General features: G+C 41.8%; 1 protein-coding gene across 1 annotated transcript in view; it reads left to right on the plus strand.

The window, feature by feature from the left end:
• Nucleotides 1-677: 677 nt before the first annotated feature.
• Nucleotides 678-20,071, plus strand: part of LOC140203148 (bifunctional apoptosis regulator-like) — a 33,560-nt gene continuing 14,166 nt past the window's right edge. The window contains exons 1-2 of the mRNA XM_072269028.1: nucleotides 678-802; nucleotides 9,505-9,833. Coding sequence (XP_072125129.1) covers nucleotides 9,556-9,833 — 278 coding nt within the window. The 5' untranslated portion in view covers nucleotides 678-802; nucleotides 9,505-9,555. The remainder of the gene's footprint in view (nucleotides 803-9,504; nucleotides 9,834-20,071) is intronic.

A 20,071-nucleotide genomic window follows, 5' to 3' on the forward strand; every position in this document is an offset into this window, starting at 1 on the left:
CTCATCCATTAAATAGCAGAATATTACACCAGTTATGCCAAGATAACGATGAAGAGTTTGAACGCTTGCTTCTTCACACTGAAGTGCATCGTGTCAAAAGATGCTGCTTAAAATGTTTCTTGGATTTTTTTTGACACTGTGGTTGAATTTTTCTCAAAGTCTAATTAAGGTCCAACGTATCTGCCCCTGCCACCACACTTGGCAACACGTTCCAACGTTCCACGCAGCCACGACTCAGTGAATGCTATATATATATACATACACACATATATCCCAATCTTTCTTATGCTATGGACCAATACCTTTAAGCAAGGGACCAGTAGACCCTAGGTTTATAAACCTCGCATTAGCCATTTCCACCCTGAGAAAAAGTTTATGCATGTCCACTCGATTTATGCCTCTTAACATTTGCAAGTGCATCAACTGATTAGTTGCACAGTCGGGACTAGATTTAAAATTTTGAATACATGACAGTATCGAGGAGTGAGTAAATGCCAACCCTTGTTTGGGATTACGTCATTGTAGGAAGCCCATCTGAGTCTTCTCGCCTCTGGTGGCGATCAGCGGCAGTCTATTATTTGATTGACGTGAGTTGAAGGCGGGCCTTGATGTCGACGTGAGCACAGATTGGCCACTGAGCGAGACAACCCGCCAATGGGCTGAGTAGTTGACCTGGGAATGACGCGGCAGTTTGTTGTCAGGGGAGTTCTTTGGACCAGGTAGTAATGGCGTCCGGGCTCACGTATTGGGAGCTATGAAGTGGGGCGAGCAGTGAGGCGACGAAGGGAATTTATCTGGAAAGGTATTTATGCATTAAAGTCTAAGAGATTCCCGGTGGCCGGGAAAGCTTGGGCCAACCTTCGCGGGGATTGGCCTCTGTTGTCCACATTATCTCAGGACCATCCCCTTAAAAATTGCTATGCAGAGAGTAGCTCCGGTCTGGTACACTATTCAAAGGGGAATATTTAACACTTTTCTAAACTCCTTAAATCTTGCTTCGCGTACTTAACATCCTCAATCTGTTAATATATTACTGGATGTAGTGGGTGTCTATGGTTATGATAAGGTGTTTGTACAGAAAACCAGGAACACTTATACCCAAGAGTAATTAGTGAAGATTTATGGCTTAGATTTAGGTATAACGACTTGTTGCTACAATTATATGGGGTACTGGAGAGACAGGACCTAGAACATTGTGTAAAGGTTAATAACCTTTTGTATTGATAAAGAATGCATTTCCTTATAGGCACAGAGCATTGTAATGGACTCTGACTCAATTAGTAATGCCGACCATAATTTTCATTTAAGTTCTATTTGCCGCCTTTTGTCCATATCCATCTAAACCTATCTGTTTATTTATCGAAGTACCTTTTTATAGCATTTCTCCTTGGAATGAAGGAGGATGAGAGGTGAATTTGAGGCTCTATAAGGTGCTGGTGAGACCTCACTTGGAGTACTGTGGGCAGTTTTGGTCTCCTTATTTAAGAAAGGATGCGCTGACGTTGGAGAGGGTACAGAGAAGATTCACTAGAATGATTCCAGGAATGAGAGGGTTAACATATGAGGAACGTTAGTCCGCTTTTGGACTGTATTCCTTGGAGTTTAGAAGAATGAGGGGAGATCTCATAGAAACATTTCGAATGTTGAAAGGCATGGATAGAGTGGATGTGGCAAAGTTGTTTCCCATGATGGGGGAGTCTAGTATGAGAGGGCATGACTTAAGGATTGAAGGGCACCCATTCAGAACAGAAATGCGAAGAAATTTTTTTAGTCAGAGGGTGGTGAATCTATGGAATTTGTTGCCACAGGCAGCAGTGGAGGCCAAGTCATTGGGTGTATTTAAGGCAGAGATTGATAGGTATCTGAGTAGCCAGGGCATCAAAGGTTATGGTGAGAAGACGGAGGAGTGGGACTAAATAGGAGAATGGATCAGCTAATGATAAAATGGTGGAGCAGACTCGATGGGCCGAATGGCCTACTTCTGCTCCTTTGTCTTATGGTCTTATTGATATATGTGTACAAGGTGATAAGAGGCATAGATAAAGTGGGCAGCCAGAGACTTTTCTCCCCCAGGGTGTAATGGCTAATATGTGGGGGCTTAGGTATTTCAAAGAAAACATGGGGGCATGTGAGAGTTAAGTTCTTCACACAGAGAATGGTGGGTGCGTGTAACACGCTGCCAGGTGGTGGCAAGGCAGATACATAAGGCCATTTAAAAAAATCTTGGATGGAATATGGATGATAGAAAAATGGAGCGTTATGTAGGAGAGAAAAGTTAAATTAGAGGTTTCCAATCTTCTTTATGCCATGGACCAATACTATTAAACAATGGTCTGTGGGGCCCAGGTTGGGAACCCCTGGGTTATATTGATCTTGGGGTAGGTTAAAAAGTTGGCACAACATTGTGGGCCAAGGTGTCTTTATTGTTCTATATTCGAAACGTTGTTAATGTACCTGCCTCAGCTACTTCCTCTGGCAGCTCTTTACCTAAAGTTATTTTATTTGACAGAGGCAATGGCACAAAGATTCACCAGCTGGATTTCCTGGGGTGGGGTGTTTGCCCATGCGGAGCTTGTCGACTTCTTCAACTTTGCCTCCAACTTCCACCCTGCCCACAAATTACCTGGTCCATTTCTGACACCTCCCTCCCCTTTCTCGATCTCTCTGCCTCTATCTCTGGAGGCAGCTTATCTACTGATGTCTATTATAAACCCACAGACTCTCACAGCTACCTGGACTGTACCTCTTCCCATCCTGTTACTTGTAAAATTGCCATCCCCCTTCTCTCAATTCCTCCGTCTCCATCACATCTGCTCTCAGATTGAGGTTCTTCATGCCAGAATGAAGAGTTGTCCTTTTTCAAAGAAAGGGGCTTCCCTTCCTCTACCATCAATGCTGCCCTCAACCGCATCTCTGTCTGCCCTCGCCCCATCCTCCTGCCCCCCCTACTAGGGATAGTGTTCCTCTTGTCCTCACAGACTACCCCATCATCCTCCACGTCCAGCAGATAATTCTCCGTAATTTCCGTCATCTCCAACAGAACCCCACCACTAAGCACGTCTTCCACCCCCCTTACTTTCTGCTATCCGCAGGGATCGCTTCCTATGCAACTCCCCTGTGCATTCATCCCTCCGCACTGATCTCCCTCTTGGCATTTATCCTTGCAAGCGGAACAACTGCTACACCTGCCCCTTCACCATATTCCTCACTACCACTTAGGGCCCTAAACAGTCCTTCCAGGTGAGGCAATATATATCGGTGAGACACGACGTAGATTGGGAGACCACTTGGCTAAGCACTTACACACTGTCCGTCAGAAGAAGTGGGGTCTCCCTGTGGCCACCTATTTTAATTCCACTTCCCATTCCTATTCTGATCTGTCAATCCATGGCCTCCTCTACTGTTATGATGAGGCCACACTCAGGTTGGAGGAACAACACCTTACATTCTGTCTGGGTAGTCTCCAACCTGATGGTATGGACATCGATTTCCTGAATTTCCAGTAATGTATTCTTCCTCCCCCCCCCCCACTCATTCCCCATGCCCTTTCCTTCTCTCACTTTATCTTCTTGCCTGCCCATCGCCTCCCTCTGGTGCTCCTCCCTGCTTTTCTTTCTTCCATGGCCTCTGACCTCTCCTATTAGATTCCCCCTTCTCCAGTCCTGTATCTCTTTCACCAATCAACTTCCCAGCTCTTTACTTCACCCCTCCCCCTCCCTGTTTCACCTGTCACCGTATGTTTCTCCCTCCCCTTCATCCACCTTTTAAATCTATTCCTCATATTTTTTTCCTCCAGTCTTGCTGAAGTGTTTCAGCCCGAAACGTAGAGTGAATGCTGCCTGGCCTGCTGAGCTCGTCCAGCATTTTGTGTCTGTTGCTATGTGTTGCTTCTGAATGTTGGTTATCTCACTAATGTTTTGTGCCTTTGATATTGCTATAAGTAAGCTTTTCATTGAACTTTTAATGTGCATAGGGGAATAAACACAACTTGATTTAGAACCAAGGGTCATAGTCTCAAAGTAAGGAATCAACCGTTCAGAGGGAAGAAATTTGTTCACCTAATGGATAATAAGTCTTTGAAATTCTCTACCTAAGAGAGTTTTGGAGGCTCATACTCTGAGTACATTGATATAGAGGCCGAGATATTGAGGGAATTGATTGCAAAGTGATACTGAGGTAAAAGGTGTGCTGTGATCTTACTGAATGGCAAAGCAGACATGGTAAGATGGAAATCCACTGGCTTCCATTTCTATTGTACTTCTGTGAGCCAAACAAAGCTACCCAGCGTGATCACTTTTTCCAACACTTGAGGATTGTAGATCTGCAGGTTAAGGCACCCCAAGTAGACAAGTAAGGTTTTTATTAAATGTGGTGAGAGTCTTTGCTTTTCCCATCCTTTTGTGCAGTGATTTCTAGACCTCAGTCACTCATTGGTTTAAAATAGTTTTCTCATTTTTTTCCCTTACACCCTTCTTTCATCTACTTATGACGGTAATGATGTGTAACTTGCTGCCTGTAGGGCAGGTGGAAATGGTTGAAACTCATTTTTACCAGGCGTTTCTAGAGATGCGGCTCATTAGCCCCTCGCTAACAGCCACCAGACTCAGACTCCATACATCTAGGGTAGATAGGACTTGGGTCCCGCCAAACCCGTGAGTTTGGAATGTCTCCCCGATTTGTGTGAATATGTGTAACACACTGTTCCCATGCAATCACCTGGCGGCAAGAAATAACAGACTATACACTACAAAAGGCTGGAGCTCAAATTTTCCAAAAGCCATCATATCCAATGTACTAACAGTGCTAACTCCTATTCACTGATCTTGGTAGAATTTCCCCTCTTGGGCTCCATCGAGTTCCACATTCCCACCGGATTGAGTCCTATGGCTGGTTCTCTCGAACCTCTTCACTCTCCATCTCCCGCTGAAAAAGACCCCAACCCACCTCAGTGTCCAACACAAAAACTCACCCCCAGCATTCTCCAGAACCATCTCCCAGTTCCACCATCCTCATTGGATGACACAACATTCCTAAGCATTCTGTATCTTTAACAGTAACCCAATCTCTACCAGCAAAACACACTGCTTCTATAGAAAACCATTATATGAAATGCCCTACAACATTAGTAAAATATTTACCAAAGCATTACACAGTTAATCAAAGCTTTTAGCTGTTTGAGGGAAAATAACTTGCAGGATTATTGCGGAAAGTGCATGGAAGGACTGAATACTAAAAACTAACGTTTTCTCCAAGTCGAATGTCCTTCTATACTTCACAGCCTGACGCATGGTATGTTATGGTTTTCATGCTGAGGATGTCTATAACTTTATAATACATTGTATAGTATCAATAATTTCCACAAACTAAAATGTACAAACTTAATGTTTTGCATGGCGATTGTAGAATAATTTATCCATTTAAAAGACTACACTTTAGGTGGTTATTAAAAAATGATATGGAATTGTACCACCACACCATTTAATGGCATACCTTTGAAGTTAGTCAAGATTTGGGATGAGTTACATGGTGGTATCATGTGAAATTGCCTGAAGGAAACATGGACGTGAATGATTGTTTAACAACAGATAAATTTGTTGGAAATGGATCTTTTGGTATTTATTTCTCATTTACAGTTGACCTTGAAGATAATGGTGATGTAAAATTTATTAAGTTTGTATTTAACCTATCTCAAAGGACTTGTGTCTACAAACTATGACTACAATTTTATTAATAAGCATAATAGATCTGAAGTAAGTTGCATCTGGTGCAGGGGTTCACAACCTGGGGTCCATGGACCCCTTGCTTAATGGTATTGGTCCACAGCAAAAGAAGGGTTGGGAACCCCTGATCAAGTGCAAAAAAACAATACTTAACAAAGATGAAAGTTACAATGTATTCTTCAAAATCCTAGAGACCTACCTTCTGAGCAACTGTGGTGCAGATCTCTCCTCCTTACTGTATGTGTTGGCTGAGGGTTATCTTCCTAGTTGTACTTGCTTGTGTGCTCTTGCTCTCTCCCACCCCTCCCCCTTTGCTTTCACCATTTGATCTTTCATTTTAAGGACCAATTTCCTGAGCATGCTGTCAGAATCAGGTTTTTTATCACTGGCATGTGTAGTGAAATTTGTTAACTTAGCAGCAGCAGTTCAATGCAATACATAATATAGAAGAAGAGGGAAAAATATAATACATAAGTAATCAATTTACAGTATATGCATATTGAATAGATTAAAATCATGCAAAAAACAGAAATAATGTATATTTGTAGTGTCCATTTAGGAAATGGATGGCAAATGGGAAGGAGCTGTTCCTGAATCGCTGAGTGTATGCCTTCAGGCTTCTGTACCTCCTTCCTGATGGTAACAGTGAGAAAAGGGCATGCCCTGGGTGCTGGAGGTCCTTAATAATGGATGCTGCCTTTCTGAGACACTGCTTCTTGAAGAAGTCCTGGGTACTTTGTAGGCTAGTACCCAAGATGGAGTTGACTAAATTTACAACCCTCTGCAGCTTCTTTTGGTCCTGTGCAATAGTCACCTCATACCAGACAGTATTGCAGCCTGTCAGAATGTTTTCCACGGTATAGTGAAAGAAGTTTTTGAGTGTATTTGTTAACATACCAAATCTCTTCAAACTCCTAATGAAGTATTGCCACTGTCTTGCCTTCTTTATAACTACATTGATATGTTGGGACCAGGTTAGGTCCTCAGAGATCTTGACACCAGGAACTTGAAACTGCTCACAGTCTCTACTTCTGATCCCATTCCTTTTAAAAGTTCATTTCATACTAGCCCTAACTATTACAGGTGGAGCCATTCCTTATCATGTTTCTCTATTCTCTTGAAGACTGGCCTACTCCTTGAATGGTTTCGTTATGCCAATAGGCTGGAATTTTATCACAGATTTTGCTTGCTTTGGCACTGTGTCCCTTCGAATGTTTCAACCCATCCTTTGTTCTTTCAATTTCTTATCTTTCCAAGATGCTGTCCAAGTTGCATGCCATCTTGGACAATGTCTCCCATCCACTACATAATGTACTGGTTGGGCACAGGAGTACATTCAGCCAGAGACTCATTCCACGAGATGCAACACTGAGCGTCATAGGAAGTCATTCCTGCCTGTGACCATCAAACTTTACAACTCCTCCCTTGGAGAGTCAGACATCCTGAGCAAATAGGCTGGTCCTGGATTTATTTCCATCTGGCATAATTTACATATTATTTAATTATTTATGGTTTTATATTGCTATATTATACTCTATTCTTGGTTGGTGCAACTGTAACAAAACCCAATTTCCCTCTGGATCAATGAAGTCTGTCTGTCTATCTATCTATCTTTGTCCTGGCCCAGTTTGTTTCCAGTAGCAATATGTCTGTTGTACCTTCGTAGTGAACTTCATTTACTTATTCTCTCCCAGGATACTTGTCTGCTTCCAATATAACACCACAGGTCTAGTTAAACTAGACTTTCATGTTCTCAAATTTTAAACGTAGTGCTGTTTTAGGTCAGTCTTTGCCTTTAGCATTATCTTTGACTAGTATGTCTATCGTGCTTTTCATTTGAACCTCGTATCATTTTAATAGTTTATGCAACGTTCCCTCTAATTTTTTTTTACAGCTGTGTGAACCCACCATTGCTCTGAGCAGGAAATTTTTACGTAGCTGGAAAACTGTGCGGCACTGTAAATGTTAAGAAAATTCCAGCTGCACAGCAACCAAGGCTACGTGCACGGAAGCATTTCAGTTAATGTGTGGCCGCCCAGCTTAGAGGGATCAGTGGTTGTATGTTACATTTACTTTATAACCTTTTAATTACTTATAACCTTCTTAAAACTTTATAGTCTTTCCATTGCAGCAAAAATCAGACAAATCACAAACACTAAAAATGGTGTGTACATCTAAAACACTTGACTAGTTGTTTCAGCTACTTCTTGCATTGAGCTGACATCCTGAGCTCTTGTAGTACATGGATAGCACATAAAGAAGGGCAAGTTTCTGATACTGACCATGAAGTAAAAGAAGTATGTTCCTGAAACAGGATGAAATGTGATTTAGATGGTGTGTAAGAATTTCTCCTGAGGGCCTTTGAAACTTGTTCTTCTAGATGGTAAAGTTTTGGCTTTGTGTGTTTGTTTAGCAGCCTTAGTGGCTACAGTGCATTTTGTAAAGTATACACTGCAACTATGGTCCACTGCACCAAAGAATATTTGTTCAGGTTCAGATGAGCAAACAAATGTATCCTGGGTGGTGTCAATCTTCTTGAGTTTTTGGAACAATACCAAACCAGCTTTTGGATGCTCCTGATACTCCTGACTTGTGCCTTTGAAGATAGTGGAAATGCGCTGTCTGGGTTTCAGTGGGTGAATCACCTGCCATAGGGCATCTGCTTTTAATGACAGTGTTGTGTAGAAGGTCCAATAAATTTTTTTGGTTATCTGTGATTAACAGAATTTTGGTAATAGTAATTACTGCTGATTGTCAAGATAAGATACTTAGACTGTATTGTTAGAGATGCTCATTTGCTCTGCACTTCTGTGATGTAAATGTTCATCATCTGCCCAGCTTGAATGATGGCATAATCTTCATGATCTGAAGTTTTGCAGATTGGACAGTATGCGGTATAACTGTTAGCAAATAGTTTGTCATCCAACTTCCAGCCAATGTCGCATTGAGGTCTAAACCGGAAAGGTCCTAATGGACTAAATCAGGTCATAGTAAAGCAGGTTGTTGAAGTATGAGTGCTGTTAAATGATACATTTCCTCTTTAAATGCTGTCCATAAGCAGGTCTCTGGTCATCTGCTATAATAACTACTTTGATTCCGTTTTGTTTGATAGCACCTCTGTGAAGTTGCTTTGGACATTTTGACACATTAGACATGCTATATTAATCCCAAAATATCTGACCCCCATCAAGGAGTTATTTCAGCAGTTCTATTTCAACAGCAACAGAGAGTATCAAATCATCTCTGAAATGGCCACAAACAGATTGGCATATTCCTTGCCCTGTAGAATGAGATGATCTGTGTTTTCACAGTAATCCAGTAGCATTTGTATTTACGATTGGCAGCCTGGATATTATTAGATTCATTGAGCATTTCACAGTGCACTTGCATTTGCATACTTTCATAATCACTCTGCAATTATCTAGAAGGGTTAGTGTAGGAATTTGAAGCATCCATTTGCACTACTATCAAATACAATTTTGCCAGTAGGGATAGTGTAGGTGCTCTTAATCAGCTTCAATCATAATTTTTTTACCCTTACTGAAACAATTTTTAATTCTCTGGTCTTTGCGCTGCTGTATCCAGGTGTCATAATGCAGTGACTCTTGGCTCCATTCATTTCAGTGTGTTCTTTATCCACATGTTGTAATGTTCTTGAAAGCTTGGGCACAGTGATTGAAAGTGAATCTTCAAAGATGCAACCCGTCACAAACTCTTTGAATGAAGCACTTAACCTTAGTTGACAATACAGTTAATATATATTCTAAAACACTTCTCCTTACAGATTAATGTTGAAAGAAGAAAATCAAGTTTCCAAAGCCTCAGTTGTAATCAGATGGAGGGTGATGTAGGATTATGTAATGAGCAAAAATACAAGGAACAGAATGAGGACTTGGAGGTCAGCATGTTACCAGAACCATCCTGTCATCTCTCTGCCAATGAATTTTCATGTCACTGTTGCTATGAATTATTGGTAAACCCAACTACTTTGAACTGTGGACACAGTTTCTGCAGACACTGCCTGGCGCTGTGGTGGGAAGCCTCCAGGAAAACAGAATGCCCGGAATGCAGAGAAAAATGGGAGGGATTTCCTAAAGTCAACATTGTCTTAAGGTACAGTTATATTTCAAGTGAAGCTAGCCTGCATGTCTTTCAGAAGCTAAATTTAAGTTAAATGAACTAATGTTAAAAGGCAAGAAAGCACTGCAATTTTGAAAATGTTTTTTGTTATTTATTGTTTGTTGTATGGTACAATGGAACTGGCAATATCCAATTCAATTGGTTCACCATTTTTTCCATGAGTCAGCTTTTGCCTGCAAATTTAATACTGTTCAACAAATTTCATTTTGCTTTGTGTTTCTTAAGTTATCATTGATTTGGTTTAACCATCACATAGTAATATTGACATTAGTTTGCCTCCTTTATTTTTGTTTTTGTGACATCGCACGACTGTCCAATTATGAAAACATACTTTGCTGAAACAAGTTGAATCTATAGTACTATGCCAAAGTCTTTGGCACTTGTAAAAAGAATTCTGTAAAGCAAAGATGCTTTCCAAAAAATGAAATGAAAGGTTTCCAAATATCAAAAAAATTACTATAAAGTGTAGTAAACAGTAAAAAAACTAAATCGTTTTAGTTTTAGGGCAGGGATTCAAGTTTTTGGATCATTGAGACCTCTTTTGGCGCAGGCGTGACCTGTACAAAAAGGACGGGTTGCACTTGAATCCTAGGGGGACCAATATCCTGGCAGGGAGATTAGCGGGGGCTACTGAGTTGACTTTAAACTAGAATGGTTGGGGGGTGGGAATCAAATTAAAGAGGCTAGGCGTGAGGAGGTTAGTTCACTACAGGGGGATGGGAACCAGTGCAGAGAGGCAGAGGGGTGTAAAGTGAGGGTAGAAACAAAAAGTACTATGGAGAAAAGTAAAAGTGGCAGGCCGACAAATCCAGGGCAAGCATTAAAAAGGGCCACTTTTCAGCATAATTGTATAAGGGCTAAGAGAGTTGTAAAAGAGCGCCTGAAGGCTTTGTGTGTCAATGCAAGGAGCATTCGTAATAAGGTGGATGAATTGAAAGTGCAGATTGTTATTAATGATTATGATATAGTTGGGATCACAGAGACATGGCTCCAGGGTGACCAGGGATGGGAGCTCAACGTTCAGGGATATTCAATATTCAGGAGGGATAGACATGAAGGAAGGGGAGGTGGGGTGGCGTTGCTGGTTAAAGAAGAGATTAACGCAATAGAAAGGAAGGACATAAGCTGGGAAGATGTGGAATCGATATGGGTAGAGCTGCGTAACACTAAGGGGCAGAAGACGCTGGTGGGAGTTGTGTACAGGCCACCTAACAGTAGTAGTGAGGTCGGAGATGGTATTAAACAGGAAATTAGAAATGTGTGCAATAAAGGAACAGCAGTTATAATGGGTGACTTCAATCTACATGTAGATTGGGTGAACCAAATTGGTAAAGGTGCTGAGGAAAAGGATTTCTTGGAATGTATGCGGGATGGTTTTTTGAACCAACATGTCGAGGAACCGACTAGAGAGCAGGCTATTCTGGACTGGGTTTTGAGCAATGAGGAAGGGTTAATTAGCAATCTTGTCGTGAGAGGCCCCTTGGGTAAGAGTGACCATAATATGGTGGAATTCTTCATTAAAATGGAGAGTGACATAGTTAATTCAGAAACAAAGGTTCTGAACTTAAAGAGGGGTAACTTTGAAGGTATGAGACGTGAATTAGCTAAGATAGACTGGCAAATGACACTTAAAGGATTGACGGTGGATATGCAATGGCAAGCATTTAAAGGTTGCATGGATGAACTGCAGCAAATGTTCATCCCAGTTTGGCAAAAGAATAAATCAAGGAAGGTAGTGCACCCGTGGCTGACAAGAGAAATTAGGGATATTATCAATTCCAAAGAAGAAGCATACAAATTAGCCAGAGAAAGTGGCTCACCTGAGGACTGGGAGAAATTCAGAGTTCAGCAGAGGAGGACAAAGGGCTTAATTAGGAAGGGGAAAAAAGATTATGAGAGAAAACTGGCAGGCAACATAAAAACGGACTGTAAAAGCTTTTATAGATATGTAAAAAGGAAAAGACTGGTAAAGACAAATGTAGGTCCCCTGCAGACAGAAACGGGTGAATTGATTATGGGGAGCAAGGACATGGCAGACCAATTGAATAATTACTTTGGTTCTGTCTTCACTAAGGAGGACATAAATAATCTTCCAGAAATAGTAGGGGACAGAGGGTCCAGTGAGATGGAGGAACTGAGCGAAATACATGTTAGTAGGGAAGTGGTGTTAGGTAAATTGAAGGGATTGAAGGCAGATAAATCCCCAGGGCCAGATGGTCTGCATCCCAGGGTGCTTAAGGAAGTAGCCCAAGAAATAGTGGATGCATTAGTGATAATTTTTCAAAACTCGTTAGATTCTGGACTAGTTCCTGAGGATTGGAGGGTGGCTAATGTTACTCCACTTTTTAAAAAAGGAGGGAGAGAGAAACCGGGGAATTATAGACCAGTTAGCCTAACGTCGGTGGTGGGGAAACTGCTGGAGTCAGTTATCAAGGATGTGATAACAGCACATTTGGAAAGCGGTGAAATGATCGGACAAAGTCAGCATGGATTTGTGAAAGGAAAATCATGTCTGACGAATCTCATAGAATTTTTTGAGGATGTAACTAGTAGAGTGGATAGGGGAGAACCAATGGATGTGGTATATTTGGATTTTCAAAAGGCTTTTGACAAGGTCCCACACAGGAGATTAGTGTGCAAACTTAAAGCACACGGTATTGGGGGTAAGGTATTGGTGTGGGTGGAGAGTTGGTTAGCAGACAGGAAGCAAAGAGTGGGAATAAACGGGACCTTTTCAGAATGGCAGGCGGTGACTAGTGGGGTACCGCAAGGCTCAGTGCTGGGACCCCAGTTGTTTACAATATATATTAGTGACTTGGATGAGGGAATTAAATGCAGCATCTCCAAGTTTGCGGATGACACGAAGCTGGGTGGCAGTGTTGGCTGTGAGGAGGATGCTAAGAGGATGCAGGGTGACTTGGATAGGTTGGGTGAGTGGGCAAATTCATGGCAGATGCAATTTAATGTGGATAAATGTGAAGTTATCCACTTTGGTGGCAAAAATAGGAAAACAGATTATTATCTGAATGGTGGCCGATTCGGAAAAGGAGAGGTGCAATGAGACCTGGGTGTCATTATACACCAGTCATTGAAAGTGGGCATGCAGGTACAGCAGGCGGTGAAAATGCGAATGTATGCTGGCATTTATAGCGAGAGGATTTGAGTACAGGAGCAGGGAGGTACTACTGCAGTTGTACAAGGCCTTGGTGAGACCACACCTGGAGTATTGTGTGCAGTTTTGGTCCCCTAATCTGAGGAAAGACATCCTTGCCATCGAGGGAGTACAGAGAAGGTTCACCAGATTGATTCCTGGGATGGCAGGACTTTCATATGAAGAAAGACTGGATGAACTGGGCTTGTACTCGTTGGAATTTAGAAGATTGAGGGGGGATCTGATTGAAACGTATAAGATCCTAAAGGGATTGAACAGGCTAGATGCAGGAAGATTGTTCCCGATGTTGGGGAAGTCCAGAACGAGGGGTCACAGTTTGAGGATAGAGGGGAAGCCTTTTAGGACCGAGATTAGGAAAAACTTCTTCACACAGAGAGTGGTGAATCTGTGGAATTCTCTGCCACAGGAAACAGTTGAGACCAGTTCATTGGCTATATTTAAGAGGGAGTTAGATATGGCCCTTGTGGCTACGGGGGTCGGGGTATGGAGGGAAGGTTGGGGCGGTGTTCTGAGTTGGATGATCAGCCATGATCATAATAAATGGCGGTGCAGGCTCGAAGGGCCGAATGGCCTACTCCTGCACCTATCTTCTATGTTTCTAAATCAATATTTGCTGTGACCAGTCTTTGCCTTTAAAACTGCATCAGTTTTCACAGTTTTCTTCGGTATGCTGCCATGCAGTTTTATAAGAAAATTGGCTGGTAGGTTACTTCAGGATCTTGGAGAACTTGCCACCGTTTTTCTGTAGACATTGGCTGTCTCGCCTGCTTCTGTCTCTCCAGGTAATCCCGGACAGCCTCAATGTTGAGATCAGGGCTCTGGAGATCATACCATCTGTTATTCCTTTTTCTTTTCACTGAAGATAGTTCTTTATGATGTTGGCCATGTGTTTGAGGTCATTGTCCTGCTGCAGAATGAAGTTGGGACTAATCAGATGCCTCCCTGATGGTATTGCATAATGGATGAGAATCTGCTTGTACTTCTCAGCATTGAGAATTCCATTAATTCTGAGCAGATCACCATCTCCATTTGCAGAAATGTAGCCCCAAACCCGCAGGGAACCTCCACTGTGCTTCACTATTGGCTGCAGACACTCATCCACGTAGCACTCTCCAACTCGTCTACAGACAAGCTGCCTCCTGTTTGAGCCAAAATTTCAAATTTTGACTCAGCCAGAGCACTTTCTGCCATTGTTCAGCACCCTAGTCCTTGTGTTTTTGTGCATAGGTAAGTCTGTTGGCTTTGATTCCGCTTCAGAGGAATTTTTTTTTATGTCAGCAACCCTCACTTCTGACAAGACTTCTCCAGACTGTCGGGTGGTGTACCTGAGTTTATGGTGTATGTGAGTTCCAAGTTAATAGCAGTGCTGGACAACCTCTGACTTCAGTTTGATCTACCTCTTGTCTGCTACACTCAGTTTCTGTGGCCAACCACTGCAATTCTGGTCCTCAACCTCGCACATTTCTTTGTGCTTCTTTAGAAGAGCTAGGATCACACATCTTGAAACTCCTGTCTGTCGCAAAAGTTCTGCTTGGGAGAAACCTTGCTGATGCAGGATGACCACCTTATGTCTTGTTGCTATGCTGACTCTTGACATGCCTAAGAATAGATGATTTGAAGATCAAGCTGTCTCATCTGCCATACCCTCACCTTTTTAGTTTGGTCGTCTTTCGCCCAGTTTGATTCCTTCTGCACCTGTTTCTGTTTCAGTTTAGTTCATTTAACTCAATATCATTGATCATTAACATCATGTTTATTATCTTTATTTATATAACTGGGTTATATACCTACAAAGTTATTGTTTTTATTTGAAAAGTGTTCTATTACTTGATGTTACCTTTAACGAAATACAAAAATTTTTCTGTAACATTTAATTTTTTAGAAAATGAATGTTTGGAAATCTAAAATTTGCTCTTTTCTATCAACACAATCATGCAGAAGACTAAAATAAATGTCTGAAACAGAACTTATTTAAAGATCCAAGTTGTCTAAGACTTACACAGTACTATACATCACAACACAGTTATCATTATGTGTTATTGGAGTACCTGGCCGATGCCGTCAAAAATAATGGACACGACTTAGTGCTGTTGTTCTATGGAAAAGTGCACTTTTCAAACCTTATTACCTGGTACCAATCATCAGTGTGTCAGTTCTGATGGTTCTTACTTTGATCAATTTTATTATCTACCCATAGATCTGGAGATGTATGTGTGGAAGGTATTCAGTTTAATCAACATACATTGAAAATCTTGAAGATTTGGCAGTTGTTAAAAACTGACTAACCAATTTTTTTAATATTTGAGTACAAGCATATTTATGCTTCATACATGGCACTGTATAAACATGTTTTATTCTGGGTAATAAAAAAAGTAAGTTGGTGTTCATGGGTTCAAAGTCCATTCAGAAATCAGATGGCAGAGGGGAAGAGCTATTCCTGGATCGTTGAGTGTGTCCTGTATCACCTTTCTGATGGTAGCAATGAGAACAGGGCATGCTGTGTGTGATGGGGGTCCTTAATGATAGATACTGCCTTTTTGAGGCATCGTTCCTTGAAGATGTCCTGTATACTTTGGAGGCTAGTGTCCTTCATGGGGCTGACTAAGTTTACAAGTCCCTTCAGCTTATTTTGATCCTGTGCAGTAGCTGCCCCCAGTACCATGATGGTAGTGCAGCCAGTTAGAAAGCTCTCTACCCTACATCTGTGTGACTTTGTAAGTGTCTCGGAGATGCCAAGTCTCCTCAAACTCCTAATGAAATATGGCCGCTGCCTTGCCTTCTTGGTAGCTGCATTGATATGTTGGGCCCAGGATAGATCCTCAGAGATGTTGACACCTAGGAACATGAAATTGCTTCTGATCCCTCTGAGACTGATGTATGTTCCCTTGTCTTACCATTTCTGAAGTCACCAGTCAATTCTTTGATCTTATTAATGTTCAGTGCAAGGTTATTGCTGCGACACCACTCAACTAGCTTGTGTATCTTTATATATTATAAGATGTCAGCATGTTCAGTAATGTGAGGTGAAACACTTTGATCTGGTCTGCCTAATTTCATTATTAGTCCGTTGGTTGTTTAAGTTATTGATATTGAGACTTTTGGCAGCTGAAATATATTTTCTTATTGATACTTCTATTTGACAAAAGCTATTAACAACACTGGAACTAAAATATTTCTCCCTTCAAAGTTTGGAATCATAATTTTGTCTTTCCACCTTCATTCTGAGGTTGACCAGAGAAGTGCGGAGATTAAGTGCTCCCACAAGCTAGTTCGATTGAAAGTCTGTTTTTGGAATAAGCGCCTGTTTTTATCTTGCTGAGTTTTAATTTGCTTTTTAAATATCAGATACAGCTCAGTTGACCCGGTTTGATCTGAGTCAAAAGATTGACGATTCCAGTCAGACATTGGAGATTTAGTGTGCAAGTTAGACCTATAATTTAAAGTTCAACTGAAGAAATAGTACACTCTATTTTTGTCTCAAGTCTAAAATGCCATTTTTAGAATGAATCACTAACAGAAACTTGTCTGCCTTTTGAGGTATTTTGAAGAACAAGGAACTTGTCTCTCATTTGTGAACGTATTTAGCAGGAAGTGCCAAATAGACGATCTATTTGGATTCTTCCTGAAATCCACCATGCTAACATAGTGGTTAGCGCGACGCTATTACAGCTGTAATAGCTCAGGGCGTTGGAGTTTGGAGTTCAGTTCTGTGCCATCTGTAAGGAGTTTTTCCATTTCCCCCATGACCGTGTGGGTTTCCTCTCTCAGTCCAAAGATGTACAAGTTAGTAGGTTAATTGGTCATTGTAAATTGCCCAGTGATTAGGCTAGTATTAAATAGGCGGGTTGCTGGGCAGCTTGTTGGGCCAGAAAAGCCTGTTCTGCGCTGTATTTCTAAATAAGTAAAAATAAATAATAAAAACCATTCTAGCCAATTTGACTTGTTTCATTCAAGGCACTGACAGCATTTTGACTGTAGTGTGGGAGACCCAAACAAACCAATTTTTGGCAGCAATACAGGAACCTACCCAATAAAGTGGAAAGACTGTCCAGGTATGTTATCTCCATACAGGGGATGGTCCAACAATTTCTGTCCTATGAGTTTTATGGATGTTGTTATTAACGTGGTTAGTAAGCTTTCAACTGACACTAAAATTGGTGGTGTAGGGAACAGTAATGGAGGTTATCTAAGATTAGAACAGGATCTAGATGGATTGGAGTAGTGAACTAAGGAGTAGCAGATGGAATTTAACTTGCACAAGTGAGAGGAGTTGCATTTTGGTCAGTTAAACCAGGTTAGTAATTGTAGGGCCCTGGAGAAAGTTGTAGAGTAGCGACACCTAGTTGCAGTACAAGTATATAGTTACATGGAAGTGGTTACGCAGGTGGACAGGGTGGTGAAGAAAACACTTGTCACACTTGCCTTCATCAGTCTGGGCATTGATTATAGGAATTGGGAGATCATTTTGTAGCTGTCGAGACCATATAAATTGTGTGCCATTCTAATTACCTATCTATAGGAAGAATGTTCTTAAATTGGAAAGGACACAGAAAAGATTCATGAGTATGTTACTGGGTTGAAGTGCTTGAGTTATAAGGAGAGACTGGAGCATAGGAGGCTGAGGTGTAGCTTGGAAAGACCTCTAGGTCTGCATGGACAAGCTGGGCCGAACAGCCTGTTTCTGTGCTGCATTATTCTGTGATTCTCACCTGTTAAAGAAATAGTATGTGTCAACAATGGTGACATGTGGCACTTACCGATCATCTCACTGATAATCCCTTTTAGATATCACCATCTACTCCAGACAGGACAAAATAGATGAATTCCAGAGGCAAAGGAAGAGTGACAATTCTTGATACCAAGGGAGCTTTCTGGAGCGAGCTATTGAGCATTCAGGTTAAAAAATAATCAGTGGAATTCAAGGAGAAAATTTTCTACTGGCTCATATAAAAGAGGATGATTGTAACACTTGGAGGTCAATCATCTCAGCGGTCCCTCCTGACTAATCTCAGTTCAGCCAGTGTCAGCTGCATCATCGGTGATTGCTTTGTCCCGAGGTCAAAAATAATGATGTCCACTGATGTTCTAAAAATAATAACTTCCGTTTGCCATTCCTCAGAAAATGAAGCAGTCCATTGGTGCATGCAGGCAAGTGAGGCCATAAACCTGTGAAAAATGATTTAAAGGCAAAACTTCAGGCAATTCCCAGAGTGTTAGAGAATACCAAGCCAGGAAGAAGTTGAGCTATCAGGATTTGGAAGAACTTGTATCTAGAAGAAAAACATTAAGGCATGAACTGATTGGCAAATAATATCTTCAACTAGACAATATATTCATCTGCATTTGAGATTCAATGGCACTACCGTTGTTGAGTCTCCCATTATCAACGTCTTCCGAATCCCCATTGATCAGAAAATTAGCAGGACCAGCTTCCGAAAATACCATGCCCACAGGATCAGGTCAGAATCTGGAAACTGCATGTGTTTCCTCCAGGTGCTCTGATTTCCTCCCACTGTCCAAAGATGAGCTGGTTAATTGGTCCTTGTAAATTGTCCTGTGATTAGGCTAGTGTTAAATGGGTAGATTGCTAGGTGGTGCAGCTCGTTGGGCTGGAAAGGCTGTTGTGCACTGTAGGACCATACATAAGTAAATAAATATCCTATGGCGAATGCCTTGAAGAAAGACTTGGGCAGGGAGGAAGCGTATCACCAGGAGTATGTGAAGTAGCCTCCACCTGCCTGGGTGGGTGCAGCTCTTAAAGGCATTCAACACGAGCCAAAACAAAATGGTGCTCTTGATTGCCACTCTTTTCAATTGACTTCCTTCGCCAAGCTCCATGCAGTAGCAGCAGTAACTACACTGCAGTGGGCAGGACTCTACAACAGCTCATCAAAACTGCCCAACGCATCACAGACTCCAGCCTACCCGCCATCAAGGACATGTATGCAGCAGACAGATGCCAGAAAATGACCTGTAACATCATGAAGGAACCCACCTACCCTGCTTAGGGACTGTTTGTCCCACACTCGTCAAGGAGGAGGTTACTTAGCATCCATGCCAGGACTACCAGGTGGAAAAGAGTTTCTTTTCCCAACACCTCCACCCACTAACCCACTGAAGGGTGTGAGGAAAGAGAAGTGAGTGCAGTTACTATTACAAGGGAGAAGGTGCTCAAAAAGCTAAGGGTACAGAAGTCACCTGGACCAGATAAGCTACACCTTAGGGTTTTGAAAGAGGTGGCTGTAGAGATTGTGGAGGCATTAGTAACGATATTTCAAAAATCAATGGACTCTGACATGGTGCTAGAGGACTGGAAAATTGTAGATGTTGCTCCACTCTTTAAGTAGGGAGGACGACAACTGAAAGGAAATTATGGACCAGTTAGCCTGACCTCAGTGGTTGGGAAGATGTTGGAGTCAATTGTTAAGGATGAAGTTATGGAGTACTTGGTGACACAGGACAAGATAGGACGAAGTCAGCATGGTTTCCTTAAGGAAAAATCTTCCCTGACGAAGCTGTTGGAATTCTTTGAGGAGATTACAAATAGGAAAGATAAAGGGGATGCAGTGGATGTTGTATATTTGGACTTTCAGAAGGCCTTTGACAAGGTGCTACACATGAGGCTGCTTACCAAGTTAAGAGCCCATGGTATTACAGGAAAGTTACTAGCAATGTTAGAGTATTGGCTGTTTGGTAGGAGGCAGTGTGAGTGGGAATAAAAGGACCCTTGCCTGGTTGGCTGCCAGTGACTAGTGGTGTTCCACAGGGGTTGGTGTATATCATTGATTTAGATGATGGAATAGATGGCTTTGTTGCCAAGTTTGCAACTGATACGAAGATTGGTGGAGGGGCAGATGGTGTTGAGGAAACAGGTAGGCTGCAGAAGGACTTAGATTATGAGACTGGGCAAGAGAGTGGCAAATGAAACACAGTGTTGGAAAATGCATGGTCATGCACTTTGGTGGAAGAAATAAATGTGCAGACTACTTTCTATACAGGAAGAAAATCCAAAAATCTGAGATGCAAAGAGACTTGGCCG

The sequence above is a fragment of the Mobula birostris genome, chromosome 9 (genome assembly GCF_030028105.1).
Source record: "Mobula birostris isolate sMobBir1 chromosome 9, sMobBir1.hap1, whole genome shotgun sequence".
Lineage (NCBI taxonomy): Eukaryota > Metazoa > Chordata > Chondrichthyes > Myliobatiformes > Myliobatidae > Mobula > Mobula birostris.